The sequence below is a fragment of the Aristolochia californica genome, unplaced genomic scaffold (assembly GCF_029961685.1).
Source record: "Aristolochia californica isolate CCGP_79_NKW_82.1479 unplaced genomic scaffold, dmAriCali1.0.hap1 SCAF_12, whole genome shotgun sequence".
Lineage (NCBI taxonomy): Eukaryota > Viridiplantae > Streptophyta > Magnoliopsida > Piperales > Aristolochiaceae > Aristolochia > Aristolochia californica.
In genome coordinates this window covers 30,960,471-30,978,270 of record NW_027181793.1, presented here as the reverse complement: position 1 = coordinate 30,978,270, position 17,800 = coordinate 30,960,471, and the positions used below count along the sequence as shown (strand labels likewise).

Sequence of the window (17,800 nt, the reverse complement as noted above, 5' to 3'; positions counted from 1 at the left end):
TTTCAAGGGCAAACACAGCAACTCAAATGTTTGAGTTGGTTATTTTGATGTCTTCGGGCTATTTTATTATTTATCTCAATGTTTATAACATCTTTTGAGTAATTTAAGTGTTTTTATTTATTTTGAAACGTGTTTCTCAATTGACGAGCCACGTATACGAAGTGAATGTCACGTAATTAAACGATGCGAATCGAGTTTGATAAATGCATTCAGAATCTAGAATGCTTGTAGTTGGTTCTGAATCTAGTATGCTTGTGACAGGCGTGAACATCCATGTATGAAACGTTTCCATTTATTACAGAGCTCATCACTAATAGACCACACACCCCTGCTCCAACGTAATCTGGAGCTCTAGTTTTGTAAGATCATTTAGGAACCCCCAGTCTTCAAAAGCTTTGAGCACGTCCTATCTGCATAAACCGTCAATGTTTCTTCAGATGGTAATTTCGTTTTTTTATTTTTTTTTTCACAATTCTAACTACCAAATTTCACGCGAAAAATATCTTCTTCTTTTTTTTTTTTCTGCTAACTCTCAAGTTGAATTTCAATTGAACAAGGCATGGAGGACAACAGCTTTCGGCTTGTACGGGTTAATGCATTTTACAAAATCTGGTTTCGAGTAAGTTCGTCTTTTTTTTCTTCCGTTTATCGTGTTTAAATTTATAGTTCTAGCTATTAAAATTGCTTCTCCAGCTTGTTTTATTCCGTTTGGATCTTCTATGTGCTGCGGATGAGCAAATTTTTGTTTGCGTATGTGAATTGTTGATCTCCACTGGGCACTTCTGATGCTAAATAGCTCCATAAAGATTTTAAATTTCATCTAAATTGGATTTCTAGCGTATTTCTTCACTTTCCCAATTTTATTTCTTACTTGCGTGTGCTGAATCTAACAAGTCCTCCAGTAGCCTCTATCCAATTAATATAGGTCTTTTTTATTTAGTTTCAATTTTTAAAATTTAAATTTTTTCTTGATTCCCTCTCCTTCTCCTTCCAGTTGTCTAACATGCAAGGCTTCAGGATAAGTTAAGACTAGGAACTAACCAGAAACTTGGTGGTTTCTTCGTTCTCAGCATCAAAGGAACTTATTCCAGACATGATAAAGAAAAAATCCATTAACTAGCACTCTGCTCCTATTCCTATGTAGATCCTTCTGGAAGTATTTGCAGTGGTAAGAGGAAGAATATGCATCATAATTATTATTTTTTCAAATGGCTAAAGAGGAGTAACTCAGTCTCTATGTTTTGTCGTCGTCATTTACCTTTTTCTCTATATTTGGATTGTGGATTGCCATTGCTTATTGGCTCAACAAATGGCACGGTCACTTTGAAAGTTCCCTGTGAACAATTTCTCATACAATTTGGAACTTTTGACCTTCTAAATGCTGTAATAAAATGTGTTTTTTTTTTTTTTGTCCCAGAAAACATTCCAGAAACTTCAGAGCAGAGGATTTGCAAGCAAGAATGGAAGGAAAAAATTGTTTAGTTACTGGAGCTAATTCTGGACTGGGCTATGTGACTGCTGAGGCTCTAGCTTCACGGTGAATAATCCATCAATAGTTAAAATTGAATGAGGATTTCTTTTGCAATTTGCAGTTTTCATGAACATGCATTTTCCAAATATTTTTCAGTGGTGCAACTGTTTACATGGTGTGCCGTAGTAAGGAGAGGGGAGAAGCTGCATGCTCCAAAATTCGTGCTGCAACAGGTAACGCTAACGTATACTTAGAGGTAAGCTGGCCAAATTTTGCATGTTTCCTTCATTTCTATAAGTAATTTCACTAAGGTTGCATATTTTCCCATGATAGGAAACAAAAAATTAGAAAAATTTGAGTTAGAAGAGGATAAGAAATGAAGAGGGAAGAGGAACAGGGAGAAGCAGCAACGGTGGCTGCTGGGAGTTCCAGAGATTTATCCCCTTTATAATCTCTTTAAGTGAAAACAGTATGAAAGGACTAAAATGCCCCTCAGATACAAAATTAAATATCTCTCTCTATACAACTTAGAGATTCATATAAATTGAAACATAGGCACATGACATAAAAGACTACCTATCTGATACATTATGACATTTATCAGACATATATAAATGACCAAAAATACCCCTGCGTATGTAATTTAACACTCTGCCTCAAGCTGAAAAGTAAATATATTGAAAAATAAGTATAAAGGGCATTGCAGTCTTTTAATTTTATCTTTATTTATATGTCTTGATGTAATCTTATTTTGTATGTCCAATCATATCTATGGTCCAAGTTTCATGTAGAATAGGAGATATAAGAAGATTATGCTGAAAAGTAAATATATTGAAAAATAAGTATAAAGGGCATTGCAGTCTTTTAATTTTATCTTTATTTATATGTCTTGATGTAATCTTATTTTGTATGTCCAATCATATCTATGGTCCAAGTTTCATGTAGAATAGGAGATATAAGAAGATTAGGATTTCACTTAAAAGTAAGGGCATAATTATAAATTGTATTATCCAGCATTATAAATAGAGGTTGGGGGACATGCACAGCCCCCAATGCAACCCTCTCTTGAGCTTTTCTCTTCTCCGCTTTCTCTCCCTCTCATTGCCTCTCTTCAACTCTCTCCCCTTAATTTTTTTCAAAATATAAAAAAGTCTCAGTTTGTCACAAAATCCCGTGTTCTTTCCTTCCAAGAGGTTTTGTAAACATATCTTCAATCTGCTCTAAGGACTTCACATATGGAATAACCACTTTTTCCTACAATACAACATCTCTAATAAAATGACGGTCAACTTCTATGTATTTCGTTCTTTCATAAAACAAATGATTACTTGCTAAGAAAATTGCTACTTGATTATCACATTTCTTAGTCATAGGATCTGGGAAAGAAACACCAAACTCAATCAAAATTGATTTGACCCACATGGGCTCGGTATGCAACCTTTGCACTAGATCTGGCTACCATAGCTTGCTTCTTGTTCTTCCAGCTCACTAGTAACCAGTAGTTGACCTTTTATCTATTTTATACCCAGCATAATCTGCATCAGAATACCTCAGTATGTCTATCATATCACTTCAAGTATATAGAAGACCTTTTTCAGGAGTTCCTTTCAAATACCAAGATTTGGTAAGTTGCTTCTAAGTGGACCAACCTCGGATTTTCCATAAACTGCATCACACCCACTGCAAAGGATGTATCAAGTCAGGGTACGGTCGCATAAATCAACTTCTCAACTAACCGTTTGTAGTGGGTCTTATCTTTAACTAAGGGACTATCTAAATCATAGAAACTAGAATTCACCTCCATAGGGGTTTCTACTGGTTTAGCACCTAACATACTATTATTAATGCAACATGTCCAGAACATATTTCCGTTGAGAAAGAACAGCACCTCTTTTACTCTGAGCTACTTCTATGCCAAGGAAATACTTAAGCTATTCCAAATCTTTGGTTTGAAAGTGTGGCCAAATATTTTTTTACTTCTGCAATTCCATCTTTGTCACTACCAAACAGGATTATCAACAATGTACAAAATTAAAATCATAATACCTTGTGCCCTGTTGAGTATAAAAATCTAGTGGTTACAATGGCTTCTGTAAAACCCAAGTTGTATCACCATACTACAAAACTTTTCAAACCAGCTCTTGGACTTTGTTTAAGCCCATAGATAGCTTTTTCAACATGCATACTTTAGCACTCTTCCCTTTGGCAACATACCCTGGAGGTTGCTCTATATGGACTTTTTCCCAAATCTCCATACAGAAAGACATTCTTCACATCCAATTGATACAATAACCACCCTCGATTCACTATCACTGAAACTAATATATACACAAAAGTAAGTCGAGGAGCCGGTGAAAATATCTTAAAGATATCCATACCAAATGTCTGTGTATAGCCCTTGGCTACTAGTCTGGCTTTATACCGCTCTATAGTCCCATCCGCCTTATACTCGATAGTATAGACCCAACGACATCCAACAACAACTGCTCTAAAAGGAGGATCACAGAAGCTCCAAGTACCTCTAGATACCAATGCATCCATAGCACGTTTCCACTCTGGTGAAATTATAGCATCCTGCACTGAACGAGGAACAAAAGAAAAGGACAATGATATAACAAATGGCTTGTAGGAGTGAGATAAGAAATCAAAACTGACATATCAAATGAGAAGTACAAGATTGTCTACCTTTCTAGAAACTAATAGGAAGATCTAAATCAGTGGTAGTAGGACTTGCAGGCAAAGAGGAAGATGGTTGGCCATGAGATGGGAGCTCACAAGCTGGACAGTCTGTTGATGGTGGTGGAGGTAATAGACGACGAGAGAACCTGCTATACACCTGAAGTGGTGGAGTATGACCTATAGGAGGAGCATCCATAACAGCATAGGAGTTGGGTTATCCATATAAGGTGTTGTAGGAAACTCTGTGGCAGAAGCAAAATATAGAGTGGACTCAAAAAAATGTGACATAAAAAAAGATATATGTTTTCCTGTTAACTCAATCATAACACTTATATTCCTTCTGATTATGGGAAAAACCCAAGAAGACACTTTATAGCATGAGGAGATAATTTATTCATAGATGAGCTGAAAGAATAAACAGAACAGGTAGACCCAAATATACGAGAAATAACATCAAATAGCTTACATCCCGACTTTAAAATCTAGATTGGAATTTTTTCATGTACTACAGATGATGGCATCCGATTAACAAGTAAGATGTCAACACTGCATCTCCCCAACATGATTTGGGAAGGTTTATATGAAATAATAAAGTATTGGTTACTTCAAGAAGATATTGATTTTTACGCTCGACAACCCCATCTTGTTGGGGAGAATAAATACACGAAATTTGATGAATAGTTCCATGCTACATATAAAAAGTTGTAAACTGTTGATTAAGGTAATCAAGTCCATTATCAGTACGAAACACACTAAAACGTGCATCAAACTGGTGTTTTATTTCATTATAAAACTTCACGAATACATCAAAGACCTTAGGTTTTTCTCTTAAAAGATACAACCAAGTCACTCGATTGAAGTCATCAATGAAAGACACAAAATACTTAAAACCAAATGGACTCAGGACTCTATATGGGCCCCATCACCATGCGTCAAAATGAATTAATTAACAAAGACGAGAACTATTACTAGAACTAACTGAGAAACAAGATCTATGATGTTTTCCCAGGTGACAGAACTTACACTCAAAAGAAATATCAACAAGGATAGATGGAAAGGATTGATGAAGTCTTGTTGGTGATGGATGCCCCAACCTCAAATGCCATAAGAATAGCGAATCTTTTGCAGATAATGCCAATAGTGTTGGAGTAGAAATACCACCCAACACATAAAGTCCATATTTCTGATGTCCGAAATCAATCATCTTCTTCGTCTTCAAGTCCTGAAAAACACATGAAGTAGGAGAAAAGGTTATAGAACAATTTAAAGACTCAATAATATGACTAAAATAAAGCAAATTAACTGAAAAATTAGGAGCAAAAAAAAAATAGAATCTAATGACATTTTTGGAGTTGAACAGTACCCTCCCCTTGAATTGGGGAATTAGAATCAGCAACCAAAGCCATATGACTAGGACTTGGAGGAACTAATTGATTAAAATGAATATTTCATACCTGACATGTGAGTAAACGCTCCTGGATCAATGATCCAGGACGGAGAATGTGACGCATTTAGTGCAATCATACTTGTTATTGTCATTGTGGCACTTGCTATAGTAGAGGGATCAGACACAGTGGTAGTAGTGGCTGGAGTAGAAGTAGTAGTGAATTGACCCAACCGTTGAATCAACTGTTGTATGTTATCCTGAAGTTCAGAATGAGAAGATGTGTATGGGTTTGTCATGATAGAGTTAGCCCAAGTTGGCTTACCAAACTTCTCCTAATATTTATTTGAGAAGTGGTTGTTTCTTCCACAATGAATACATTTCCTGTCACCCCTATCATTCTGACCATGTCCACAAGTAGAGGATACTCTTCCTCACCCTCTACTATTGTTTCCTTGACCTCTATTCTCAACCTTATTATATGAAGGATGAAGGTTGAGAGTTGTTGCATCAAATGGTCGGGTATTGTTCTGCCCCTTGCCTACAACTACTCCCTCTACCTGTATAACTCTATTAAACGCTTGTTCATGAGTAGCGGTATCATCTTTAGCCAATAGTTGTGCCCTGATGGAATCATATTCTGATCCCAAACCATCATGTCATAATCTGGTCACTAAACCTGGGTTCCATACTGTTAACTAACAAAGTCATGACTTGGTTGTCCTCGGCTTCCCAATCTTCATTAATGGATGCAGGAGGATCGTCCCTTATATATTTAGTTTTCTTTTTGGCTTTCAGGTACATTAGTATAGACTTAGACCAATTCATATGATTGGACCCATTCAATTTAATTGATGTGATTTGAATAGACACAGAATCCTTAGCCTCAGATGTCTAAATGCAGTTGTTTGAGTGTTTGATTTTTCCATTTGGAGTGTCAAATTTACCCCAACAAGTGTATTAAACTAATTAGAAAAAATATTGAACTCAATTAAAGTTCACTTCATTTTTTTCTAAATTAGGGCACATGGGTTCCACACTCCAATTGGGGCACACCCTTCTCAGATCTTGCACAAATCTTCAATTAAACCAAATTTCCATAAATAATACTATCAATGCAGCATAAAGTTGACTTTTGGCAGGTATGAGGCTCAGAAAATCGAACATTATAACTGCTCAATCAACAGCAGTAGCTATCAACCAAAGGAGGTTATGGCAGTAGAAAAAAGAAAAAAATGGATTTTTTCCCACTAGAGAGAAGAAAAAAAAATGATCTGATTTCTACCTTTGGGATTGAGTAATCTGAGAGAGAGAGATGTTCTGCAGTAGAAATGCCTAAGGATCACAGCAGCTGCTGCTCTTATACCATAAAAGAAAACAAAAAATAAGAGAAATTTGAGTTAGAAGAGGAGAAGAAGTGAAGAGGGAAGAGGACCAGAGTGAGTTCTGGAAATCAAGACTCATCCCCTTTATAATCTCTTTAAGTGAAAATAGTGTGAAAGGACTAAAATGCCCCTCATATACAACGTTATATAAATCTCTCTATACAACTTATATTTTCATACAAATTGACAGATAGGCACATGACATAAAAGACTACCTATCTGAAACATTATGACACTTATCAGATATACGAAAATGACCAAAATGCCCCTGCCTATGTAATTTCCATATTTGAGGTTTTAGATTTTTATTATCAGTCTTTTGAGGTTCATATTCTCTTTTAAAAAAAAAACGATGCCCTTTCTCAGGACCCTAAAACTAGAAAAAAACAGCATGAAGCCTTTGAAGCAAGTGGCCAGGCCCATAGATTGGTACAGGACCTGGCATTTTCTGAATAGGTCACTGTATCATCAACTGGGCTCGGGCCTAAGCTTGAAGAATGGCACCCTGTTATAAGAAAGTTACTGAGCTAAAATAACTTAGTGATTCTCTTGAAGGTTTGTGATCTTTCATCAGTTGGTGAGATCAAGTCGTTTGCATCAAAATTCTCTTCAAAGGAGCAGCCACTTCATATCCTGGTATTGCCTTTCCTTACCAAAATATCATTTAGTAACAAGTTGCAGGTGAGAATTAATTAATGTTATTTTTTGCTTTCTGGTTATACTGAGTGAGTATGGAAGTTCTCTTACATGGTCAAGTACACTTTTTTTCATCATTCGCTGCCTCAGTCTTGTTTTGACAGTGTCATTCTGTTTATTCAATCAATAATTTGAGTTTTAGGTATTGTATGATTTAGTTCCATGTAATCTTTAGATTAAAGGTGTCACAGGTTATGATGGCCATGATACTAACAACCCTTTGATTCAGGGTGCAAAAAGAATACTATTTTGGTTCTAGTTGACATAAATAAGGTTTTTTATACCTTTCAATAAAAACTTTCTGTGATTATAATAAATTATGTGCTCAGTAACTATAAAATGCCAAGGGAGGAGTTTTAAGGCTGTGCATTGTTGAGGGGTATCGTTACTACTTGGGGCTTGAGGGTGTTTCTGTCCTCTTTTCTTCTTGTTGCATAATTAAATAACTACTAAATAATTCCATCGGTTAAAAAAAAAACAGTGATTAAAAATGGTCAAGTTTTTGGCTTTGTATAAGATGTTTAAATTAGGGTAAAGTTTTTGGCTTTGTATAGGATTAAAAACAGTGAATCATTATCTAAGGTAAAGTTTTGGGCTTTGTATAGGATGTTTAACACCGGTTCAACTAATTGATATTTTGGCTGAATGCAAGATACATGCTTGATCAAATAAAGCTGTGTCGAATTTCTTGTGGAAATGTGGGAAAAAAGTGAAGATGAGTAGAGAAAAGGCAAGAATAACTGCTGTCAGACCAAGGTGTACTGCTACTAAGAATGAGATAATTTGATTAGGAAGTTAAAAGCACATTCTATGGAGCCTGAATTAGCATAATTCCAATAACTTTTTTTATTACTATTAAAAATTTATGGGCACTTGTCGCATGTTCTAGTTGTGAGCTCAGAATCGCAATGAGAAAATGTGGAATATTTCTTGTTTTTGTGTTCTAAAATGTTCAACTTCATTCGAAAAGGAAAAAATGATACGGAAACTCTTATTTCATATATATTTTTTTCTGCTAATAATAATAAAAAAAAAAGTATACTTCATTAACAGGGATGAAGACTTTCAGTTTATTTTCTGTTTTATTTATATATATTTGAGGCAGCATAGTTACCTTGCATTGATGGTGATGCTCAATGGAGATAAAACTTATATGCACACCCTGAACGTCTCCTGATTGGTCTGCACTATAAAATTCTAGCTTTTGACCACCATTGTTTGTTTGTTTATTCACATATTATTCTGATCCACTCTGAGTATCACGACTGACAACAGATCATTCTTCTGAGGCCTTAAAATTTTGTTTCATTTTCTAGTTCCCTTGACCGGTTTTTCCTCTGTAGAATTGAAAAACTCCTAGAGATTCAATGTCACATTGATGAACTTATTACTTAATGTTCCTTGCTGATATGTCTCTTCAGATGAATTATTACATGTGCTTAACTAGTGCGATGTGTGGCATGCATTATAAGATTTTCTAATAGAACGGGCAGGTGAGCTAATAATTTTTTTTTTGGTTTAATTAGGTTAACAATGCTGGCTGGCTTGAGCAAAATCGTGTCACTACTTCAGAAGGGTAGGACCGCTTCTTTATTTGCAACCTTAGTGTTCTCTCCACTTTAGATTCTGTATTTGATTCTTGTGAGAGACTAATATGTTTTTTTTTTTTTTTTTTTTTTTTTTTGCTGATCATTTTTTCCAGGTTGGAGTTAAACTTTGCCATTAATGTAGTAGGAACATACTTAATGACGGAGTCGATATTGCCATTATTGGAGAAAACAGCTCCTGATGCTCGAGTCATCACAGTTTCCTCAGGTGGAATGTATACTGCACCCTTGACACAAGATATGCAGGCAAGTTATTTTCATTGGAAGCTAAAAATTAGAACATTGAAAGACGCCCCAACTTGTGAGTTGTTTTTGAAACAGCTCTGACTCTGCATATGGTAAACTGACCATTTTGCATGGTTCTTTTTTCCGTGACCCTCAATTACGTGGCATAGTACATTTTGAGTCACATAGCTTATTATTAGATATACGACCTCTAAAAGACAATAATCATTGGTTGACTGAAAAAATGTGAAACCTTTCTTCATGTCATGACTGAGAGGTGATCATGGGAACAGAGGTCTTGTCTTATATGGTGGTGCTCATGGTCCATCAGATGAGACACTTTAGCTAACCTATTTCACTTCTTTCTCTTTTTCTTTTGTCTTATTTTCCTCCTCTTTGCTTTTGCAGACACTGCTCCAATTTTTTATTTAAGGTTGAAATGAGTTCCTCTTAGATGTGTATATGAAAATTTTCAAATTCAACCTCTTAGGTACATGGGGGGTGGGTGGACGTGGCCTTCCCCTGTTCCCCACATTTCCCTTCCCCTGTCACCCTCTCCCCACCCTCCTCCATGGCAAGGCAGAAGGTGGGAAGGGGAATGACCTTCGTCTGCCCTCCGATTTTCCAGTCAAGGGAGGTGGACCATTTGGTTTTCTAATAACTATTTATATTTTAAAGAATTATATAATGAATGATCAAAAGACAAGTCTAACTGTCATTTGATGATTCTTTCCGAAAATTGAGGACTATGTTTAGAATTTGTCCATATTTAGAAATAAGCATCTAAGAAGCTGCTTTAGAAATACAACAACTAAAAGGGCTTTACTCAGAGAATGTTCTTACTTTCTGCTAAGCTTCTTTCTTTCTTCTCTACACAAGAAGCCGTCACCTTCTTTTTGGTCACTCCTTTTCCTCATCTTCTTTACGCTTTGCTCATAACAGGAAGGAACAAAAAACCAAGAGGTTAAACCTCAAATACTGAATGGCAACTGCTCATCATTTATCAATAATAATGATAGGAACAGCTTAACATTTCTCCAAAACTAATAATGGCAACAGTGCTAGCCGTGTGAGGATGGCAATTGGTTGCTATAATGCAATTAATTAGTTAGGATAACATATGTAGTGGGCAGCTATCCTCGTGAGAGGAAGAGTAGGTAAAGTTTTAGGGGGCATAACTTTTTTCCTTTTAAATGAAGAGTCTTTTGCTTATTCTTAATTTGGATAATTTTTATCTGTGGCAGTTTAGTCGAAGTAACTTTAATGGTACAGAACAATACGCCAGGAATAAGCGTGTTCAGGTCAGTAAACTTAATTCTGCTCTTTGTTTGTAGAAAATGGAAGATGCTAATTTCAAAGTACTCTGCCAAATCAATTGCCGGTTTGTATTTGTTGTTGAAGAAAATCTTCAATTTCTAGCATGGGATGTTATATACCATTGAGACCAACCCCTTGCAAGTGATTCTTCAGCCCATTCAAGGAGTTGGGACCCATAATTTACATGTCTGGCTGTATTCACACTGTGCTGAGCTGCAGAAACATACTCTTCATCTGCATTTAAAGTATTGTGTTTCTGCCATTTGATTCCATTTATAGCGGTAATTGGTAAAAGTTAGAAATGCTGAAAAATAATGTTGCTTTCTGGAAGATCTCGTGTGGAGAGGCAGGAAGCACTAGAAAATTGTGAGATTGTTGCAAGTAAAGACCTGGAACTGCTAATATACTATTAGTATTTTTCAAGAAAAAAATATGCTACTATAACCTACCCAGCCCATGTTTCCGTCTTTTTTTGTGTGCTGGGACATGGAAATACATCTCAAAGGCATTGAGCCACAGAAATAGAATTATTTCTTTATTTCTTGTATTATATTTTCTTCTATTAGGAGGAAAACAGTGCATCTGTCAAGGTTGTCTTAGTTTTATTCATTGGAGTTTGTAAATCAGTCTTAGGAATTCAATCTCTTTGGACTAACCAGATATCCAGTTGAGAAGCAATTAGATATTGGCTGCTCTTATTATTGTTGTAATTTGCATGTTACATCTCTATCCTTCTTTCAAGGTTGCGTTAACTGAAAAATGGTCGGACAAGTATGGCAGCAAAGGAATTGGTTTCTACTCAATGCATCCCGGTTGGGCTGATACACCAGGAGTTGCCAAAAGTTTACCTGATTTTTCCCAAAGGTAAGAATTTTCTGTCGACAATACAAGGAAAAGTTGACATAAAGTTGCATTCACCAAACACATTAGCTTATACAAAAACATATTGGGACCTTGAAAATCCATACATATCAGCCTACATGAATATTAATTGGCGATTAATCAAACCTTGATCTGGGCCAGCTACTTTATGGCCTAAAACTTTGAGCGAGTCAAAAGACACTCTAAAATCCACAATAGATGTTCTTAAAACTTGTTGCCTGATGCTATTACAAGCCAAAATTAGTCTACAAAGACTCCACTTGGTCCTGACATATTTTCTGTTCTCTTCTACATTTTATGAAATTTTCAGAATGTCTGGAAAGCTTAGATCGAGTGAAGAAGGTGCGGACACTATAATCTGGTTAGCTTTACAGCCCAAAGAAAAATTGGTATCAGGCGCATTCTATTTTGATCGGGCGGAAGCACCAAAACACTTGCCATTTGCAGGGACCGCTGGTTCCCATGTCCTCATTGGTTCCATCTATGACAGTCTCCAATCCTTGTGCAACCTTCCTAAATAAGTTTTGAACCATCCAGGAAGGACTTCCACCGTGTGTGACAAACTCTTTAGTGTTCGGCAATATTTAGCCTGAGGGGTCTTTGTAGTTGTGAATCCTCTGTTACAGTATCATAATTCTGGTTGTTTTTGTAATTCTGATACCTGTTTGACAAACTCGAGTATAAGGAAACCTTTTGAGTTTCTTATCTCCACCCATGTAAAAGCCTAGTCTCCTTCGTATGGATGCTGAAGGGGAAAAGTTCTTCACCCCTGCCATTCATGCTACAATTGACTTGACATCCTAATTGATGGGTACATTGGATCCAGGGAAAAGAAAAGAAAATCAAAATTTTACTATTATTATTCAACAAAAAAAAATTTAAAGTCTCTTACATAGATTATCGAACCATACCCGATTTATGGTCAAACTAGAGCAAGCAAAATCCAGGTTCTCCTAAATAAGAACCAAAAAAGAGTTCGGTTTCGATTTTACCTAGTTGAACCAGCCGGTTCGGTCCGTTTTTTATAACATTGGTCTAATAGACATAATATATAAATAAAATATAAAATATTTATATGCGGGTTACGAGCTTAGTATCTATTTTGGATTGATTTGAGTCCAAAATATATATATATATATATATATCTAACTCTCTTGACTAGGTCGGTTTTTTGTACTTAAACGATTAATCTTTTAGATTGTATCAGTTAGCCTCTTGAGTCAAACAAACAAAAACTTTGATCTATTTACAAATCGAAGCCCTCAATTTGAAAGCGAATCAAATTAAGGATTAAAAGCTAACCATTTCGGTAGCGGCAGCATGTTTTTCTTCTAAAGATCTAAGCTATAACAACCAAACGTAGCAGGGAAAGGGAAAAAACAAAAATAATAAAATGCACCAGCCGGGAATCGAACCCGGGTCTGTACCGTGGCAGGGTACTATTCTACCACTAGACCACTGGTGCTGCTCTATAGAGAGGGCTTTCAGAGTTTTGATTAAAAGAAATAATACGATCTGCAGGTTATTCTTAACCATTAGGGAGCATTAGGAGATGCTGAGAGAAAATACAATTGCAAAGTGGGTACACATGAATTTTGAGTACTTTAGAAATTAACTTACTTTATAATGAAATGGTTTTGATTAAACAAATCACCACTCCATTTATTACCATTTACAAACCCCACAGATTTAACTCCAACCAATAATTCTGCTAAAAAAACCCATAATAACTGCAATACACTTCCATAAGAAAATCTTCCTTTGAAACTTAAAATATTTACAGATTACAAAAAATATGGAGAAAAGGCTATAATCTACAAAAAAAAAATCTGGAATGTAGTTACTAGGATGAAACGAGTATTATAGGCTTTTTCAACCAATACAGTTGAAACCTCTGCCTCGCATATTCCATGTAATCAAAGTCAATTTCATTCACATGGTCCTGTAGGTAAAGTAATGAAAGTACACCGTCATGGTCTATCCGAATCACTACAAGTAAGAAAAGAAAATTAGAAAAAAATGATGGTTGAGGTTGTCTACCGAGATTATTCCCCATAAACCCCAAGTTAGATGGCTTGCAAGAGTGTACTTCTCGACATCCTGGAGCAGCTGCTTAACATCGTCACCACTAGGCTCACTACCTAGTGGAAATTAAACACAATTTATTTCTCACAATATCACACTAAACTTTTATACGTCTATTTAGCTAAAACTCTTATTCAGACTTACTATTCCTGTAAACGTAATGATGAAGGCATACTGAGAATGACTACACTTTTGAGGCAAATAGGGTAACCAAGACACCTTCACTATGAGAAATAGAATAAACCAATGGTGCCTATCAACCTGGAAGCTTGCTCAGAAAGAAAACAATATTCTTTATCTTTCAAGGACAAATAAACATCAAGAAAAGGTTATGGGCCTATTTCCGCATTAAGCTCATATGAGTTCTTTCATATTTCTATGTTACTAATCCCCATCACAACTAAAAGAATCCAATCCAATCTAATCAATGAGTACAACAAATCGGGAGACCCTTTTTTCTCCTTTTAAACTACAGCTACTAAATTATCATACTACAAATAACCTGCAATTTAATAAAATTTGCAGCAGAGGAAAGTATTCTTTAATTATTCTACCAGAATGAACAAGAGCACCATTCACTGTTAACTTCCCAAATCCATAAAGAATAAAAATGTACTGTTTGATTCTGCCAAGTTATAATTTAACCTTCGTATGCTGGAAGATGCTAAATTGTAGTGAAATAACTTTACCTGAAGAGCTCAGATACTTTTTGACAAACTGCTTGCGCTTCTCAAATTCTATCACCATAATAAGGTCAAATGGTAAACATAGTCAGAAGCCACATAGAGTTTTGAATTGAACTTTCACATAAATAAATACCTAGAAACTTTTGAAGATTTTTTATTTTGTTTTCTATAACAAAATAGTTGAAGAGTGTTAGATTCAAAATCATCAACTGACCTGGATATTTGCTGTAATCCAAAATATGAGGTGTATCAGTATGATAATCAGCAGCCATCTCGCAGAAGTGATTTGCAATATCATATGCCACAGGGTTGAAAGTAGCATACTCATAGTCCTAATAACATAACAAGTAAATCTGAGAAACAGTGCAACTATATATCTTCTATTGACACCCAAATGTTATAAACTTAATATTAAGGAGTGCGGACCTAAGTTTATATACGCTTAAGTGCACCCAATTTTTAATTTAACCATCAAAATTAAATTAAACAAATTAAAAATTAAGTTCTTCTTATTCTACATTTATTTATCATCCCATGCATTAATGGTAATGGTCATTTGATATTTTTCTTATTTTTATAAAATTTTAATGATAAAATAAAGATAATAGCATTGTTGTATATTGTAATGAGGTAAGTGAGTAACTTTTCTTAAGAAGAAAAAATTGGATGCAACCAAGGTTAGTTAGACTTGAGTCTGGCCTCTCCCTAATACTTAAATCAACCCATTTAGTTCTGGAGCATTTGGGGTACTAGGAAAGACTCAACTATGGACATTTGATGCAGTAAATGATAAGAAATATGGTACTTAACAAATTAGACTTACTATTATTGTCACAGTTCTGATCTCAGCATCAATCATTATGTTTCCATACTGAAGATCATTGTGACAAAAGCCAATCGTCTGGTTGTTATGTGACAATTTCCTTTCCATGGTATCTATCTCCTCTTCCAAGGTATCCAGTTGAAATTGTTTGGCTTCTTCAAGGGAGCACAGTTGTTGTGCCGTTTTAAGCCAACTCCTGAAAGAGCGACAAAAAAATATTCTGTTAAGAACTTTAGAATTATGATTTTTTTCCGTGGACTTCTTCAGATGAAAAAGTAACAATACCTTAACCGCTGCCAGAGGGGAGTATTTCTTGGGCCAGATAAATCAAGATCATGGAACTCCCTCAATTTCACAGCTATAAGGGCAGATATTTCTTTGTCGTGCAGGTCAGCAGCCGAAAGTGTCTAAATCGTAACCATGTTAAAATAGGAAGTAAACGACTTTGATTTTCAATGGAAAAAGAAAACTTCAACTTCTTTTCATATGATGATCTTCTTTCATTCATTTGAAAAAACTTCAGGGTACTTCCATATGTATGACATTAAGAACAAACCCTTTGGATCCTTTAATTTTCAATGGAAGAAGAAAACTTCAATAATGATCTTCTTTCATTCATTTTTGAGGACTTTCATGGTACTTTTCAATAAGTATGACATTAAGAATAAACATTTGAATCCATGTTCGTATTCCCCTGTTTTCCTTACTTTTTCACAAAATCAAGAGCTAACTTTTTCTTTCTTTTTTCTTCCCTCATGATATCTAATTTATTCTATTTATTACTAAAATAATAAAATTTCATCTAATAAGTAGTACAGAATTTTCCTAGAAGAAGTTTCAAACTAGAAGCCTGACCATGCATCCCTTTGGAATGACTTCTTTCTCTTTTAGGAAGAGAAAAAAAAAACAGGGTGTTCATTTCAAGCATTGATTACATGTGATGCTTGAACCAAAGTGGCCAAGAAACAGACTGAACTTGCACACATGACACTGCTGAATATACCTAGCAAATATTTGAAATTTTTTGTCTGGATCCTTCAGTCAAACATAAGAACAGATCATAAATAAATTTATTAAGTATTGAGATAGCAGAAAAAATTTACAGACCAAACTGCTTTACAAGCAAAAACTAAAACAACCCACAAATGAACAAAAAAGATATTGTCATTTGAACCAGACAAATAAAAGTTGAAAGACTCATGAAACAAAAGATATTGTCATTTGAAGGTGTTATGCAATACCGATGAAGTTGAGCAAAGAGATGAATGAACAATACCAACAGCTACTATAAAGGAAACAAAAATTACAAATAGTCAATGTATTCAAAAGATATTATAAGCTACATCCAATGAGTGATACTGAAAGTGATAAACGTCACTTACCCTAGCATGAATAAACTCTTCAACCCTCCCGTTTGGGAAACGACCCAGAAGCCGGGGGCCCTGCCCATGCTTTGACAAGCACTCAAAAGTCCGAATCTCATCTTCCCGATCAAAGAAAACCTCCAGTCCCTCACCATAAATCCTAACAAGAACCGTCCTTGATTTTGACCCTATATCTGTTGGCCAGATGATCTGGTAGACCTGATTTGTCAGTGCACCTTTTAGTTTGAGTACCTCTATCGCCTTCGAATCAATGACATTGTTCCAATTTGATGCCAAACAATGCAAAATTCTCTTAGCTTCTACTGGAAGCTGACATTGACTGTTTCGGATGTCATTGTTGTTACCATCATCGTTAGTCTTATCAATCTCATCAGCAACCATATTGAAAACCTCCAGGAAACAGAAAGCTGTACAAGATTCTTTGATAAACAGAAATGGATGCACCAATCTCCTCAGAATATATGCGGACTGCTTCAAATGAAATAAAAGAAAGGAACAGAGAGCGAAGAAGAGCAAAGGTGGAGAAGTTAGTAGAGGAATTTCAGACGACAATGTAATATTTAATCGAATGAATATCTACTCCAGAGTAACCTTTTAAAACCCAGAAATTCAATAGATTGACCGGGAAAACAAGGATTTAAAATCGGAATTGCACCAGAAAGTCCTGTTTTACTCAGCGAGAAGAGCAGAAAAATCCAAAGAAAGAATAATATTAAAGTCCCGTTGCCCTTGAGTTTTTCTTTTTTGCAAGCGATCAAAAGGGTGGACCAAGCGATTAACGATACTATAATCAAATTAATAGCTCCTACAGATTAAATTTTAAAAGCCAGATCTCTCAATAGATTTGACCGAGAAAACTAAATATTTTAAACCGGAACTGCACCAGAAAGTCCTGTTCTACTCAGCGCAAACAGTAGAAAAATCCGAAAACGGAGAATAAATTTGTCAATCAGGTTATTCCTATTTCACAAAAGTTGCCCTAACGATTTTGCTCTCTTGTCTGCGATAAATGGGTGGACCAACCGATTAATGATTCAATAGCAATAAAGTTCTTGTGATAGTTACTAGAAATGGAACTAGGTGAGATTTCTCTGTGGTCCTAATCAGAGCATTCGAAACCGAACAAAGCTAGACGAATATCTACAACCAGAAAGTCCCAACTCAGATTTTCTCGT

The 17,800-nt window shown here is 35.5% G+C and overlaps 2 protein-coding genes and 1 non-coding gene across 4 annotated transcripts; 1 reads left to right on the top strand and 2 right to left on the bottom strand.

The window, feature by feature from the left end:
• The first annotated feature begins 226 nt into the window (after positions 1 to 226).
• LOC137945482 (uncharacterized) lies at positions 227 to 12,433 on the top strand. 2 transcript variants are annotated; one of them, XM_068791380.1, is made up of 10 exons: positions 227 to 440; positions 558 to 619; positions 1,418 to 1,537; positions 1,628 to 1,727; positions 7,475 to 7,555; positions 9,142 to 9,191; positions 9,318 to 9,468; positions 10,692 to 10,748; positions 11,507 to 11,628; positions 11,957 to 12,433. In XM_068791380.1, the coding sequence occupies exons 1-10, from the start codon at positions 426 to 428 to the stop codon at positions 12,165 to 12,167; spliced, it is 969 nt and encodes a 322-aa protein (XP_068647481.1). In that variant the 5' UTR covers positions 227 to 425; the 3' UTR covers positions 12,168 to 12,433. The 2 variants fall into 2 exon arrangements, with proteins under 2 accessions (XP_068647481.1, XP_068647482.1); XM_068791381.1 differs by lacking the exons at positions 227 to 440; positions 558 to 619 and adding an exon at positions 1,075 to 1,168.
• A 607-nt stretch (positions 12,434 to 13,040) lies between these two features.
• TRNAG-GCC (transfer RNA glycine (anticodon GCC)) lies at positions 13,041 to 13,111 on the bottom strand. Its single transcript has one exon. It is a non-coding gene; the product is annotated as a tRNA-Gly (tRNA).
• Positions 13,112 to 13,481: 370 nt separating this feature from the next.
• Positions 13,482 to 17,006, bottom strand: LOC137946882 (probable choline kinase 2). Its single transcript, XM_068793168.1, has 7 exons — positions 16,623 to 17,006; positions 15,526 to 15,647; positions 15,241 to 15,436; positions 14,632 to 14,749; positions 14,421 to 14,468; positions 13,687 to 13,787; positions 13,482 to 13,588 (listed from the first exon to the last, which is right to left on the bottom strand). The coding sequence occupies exons 1-7, from the start codon at positions 17,004 to 17,006 to the stop codon at positions 13,490 to 13,492; spliced, it is 1,068 nt and encodes a 355-aa protein (XP_068649269.1). The 3' UTR covers positions 13,482 to 13,489.
• Positions 17,007 to 17,800: the final 794 nt, after the last annotated feature.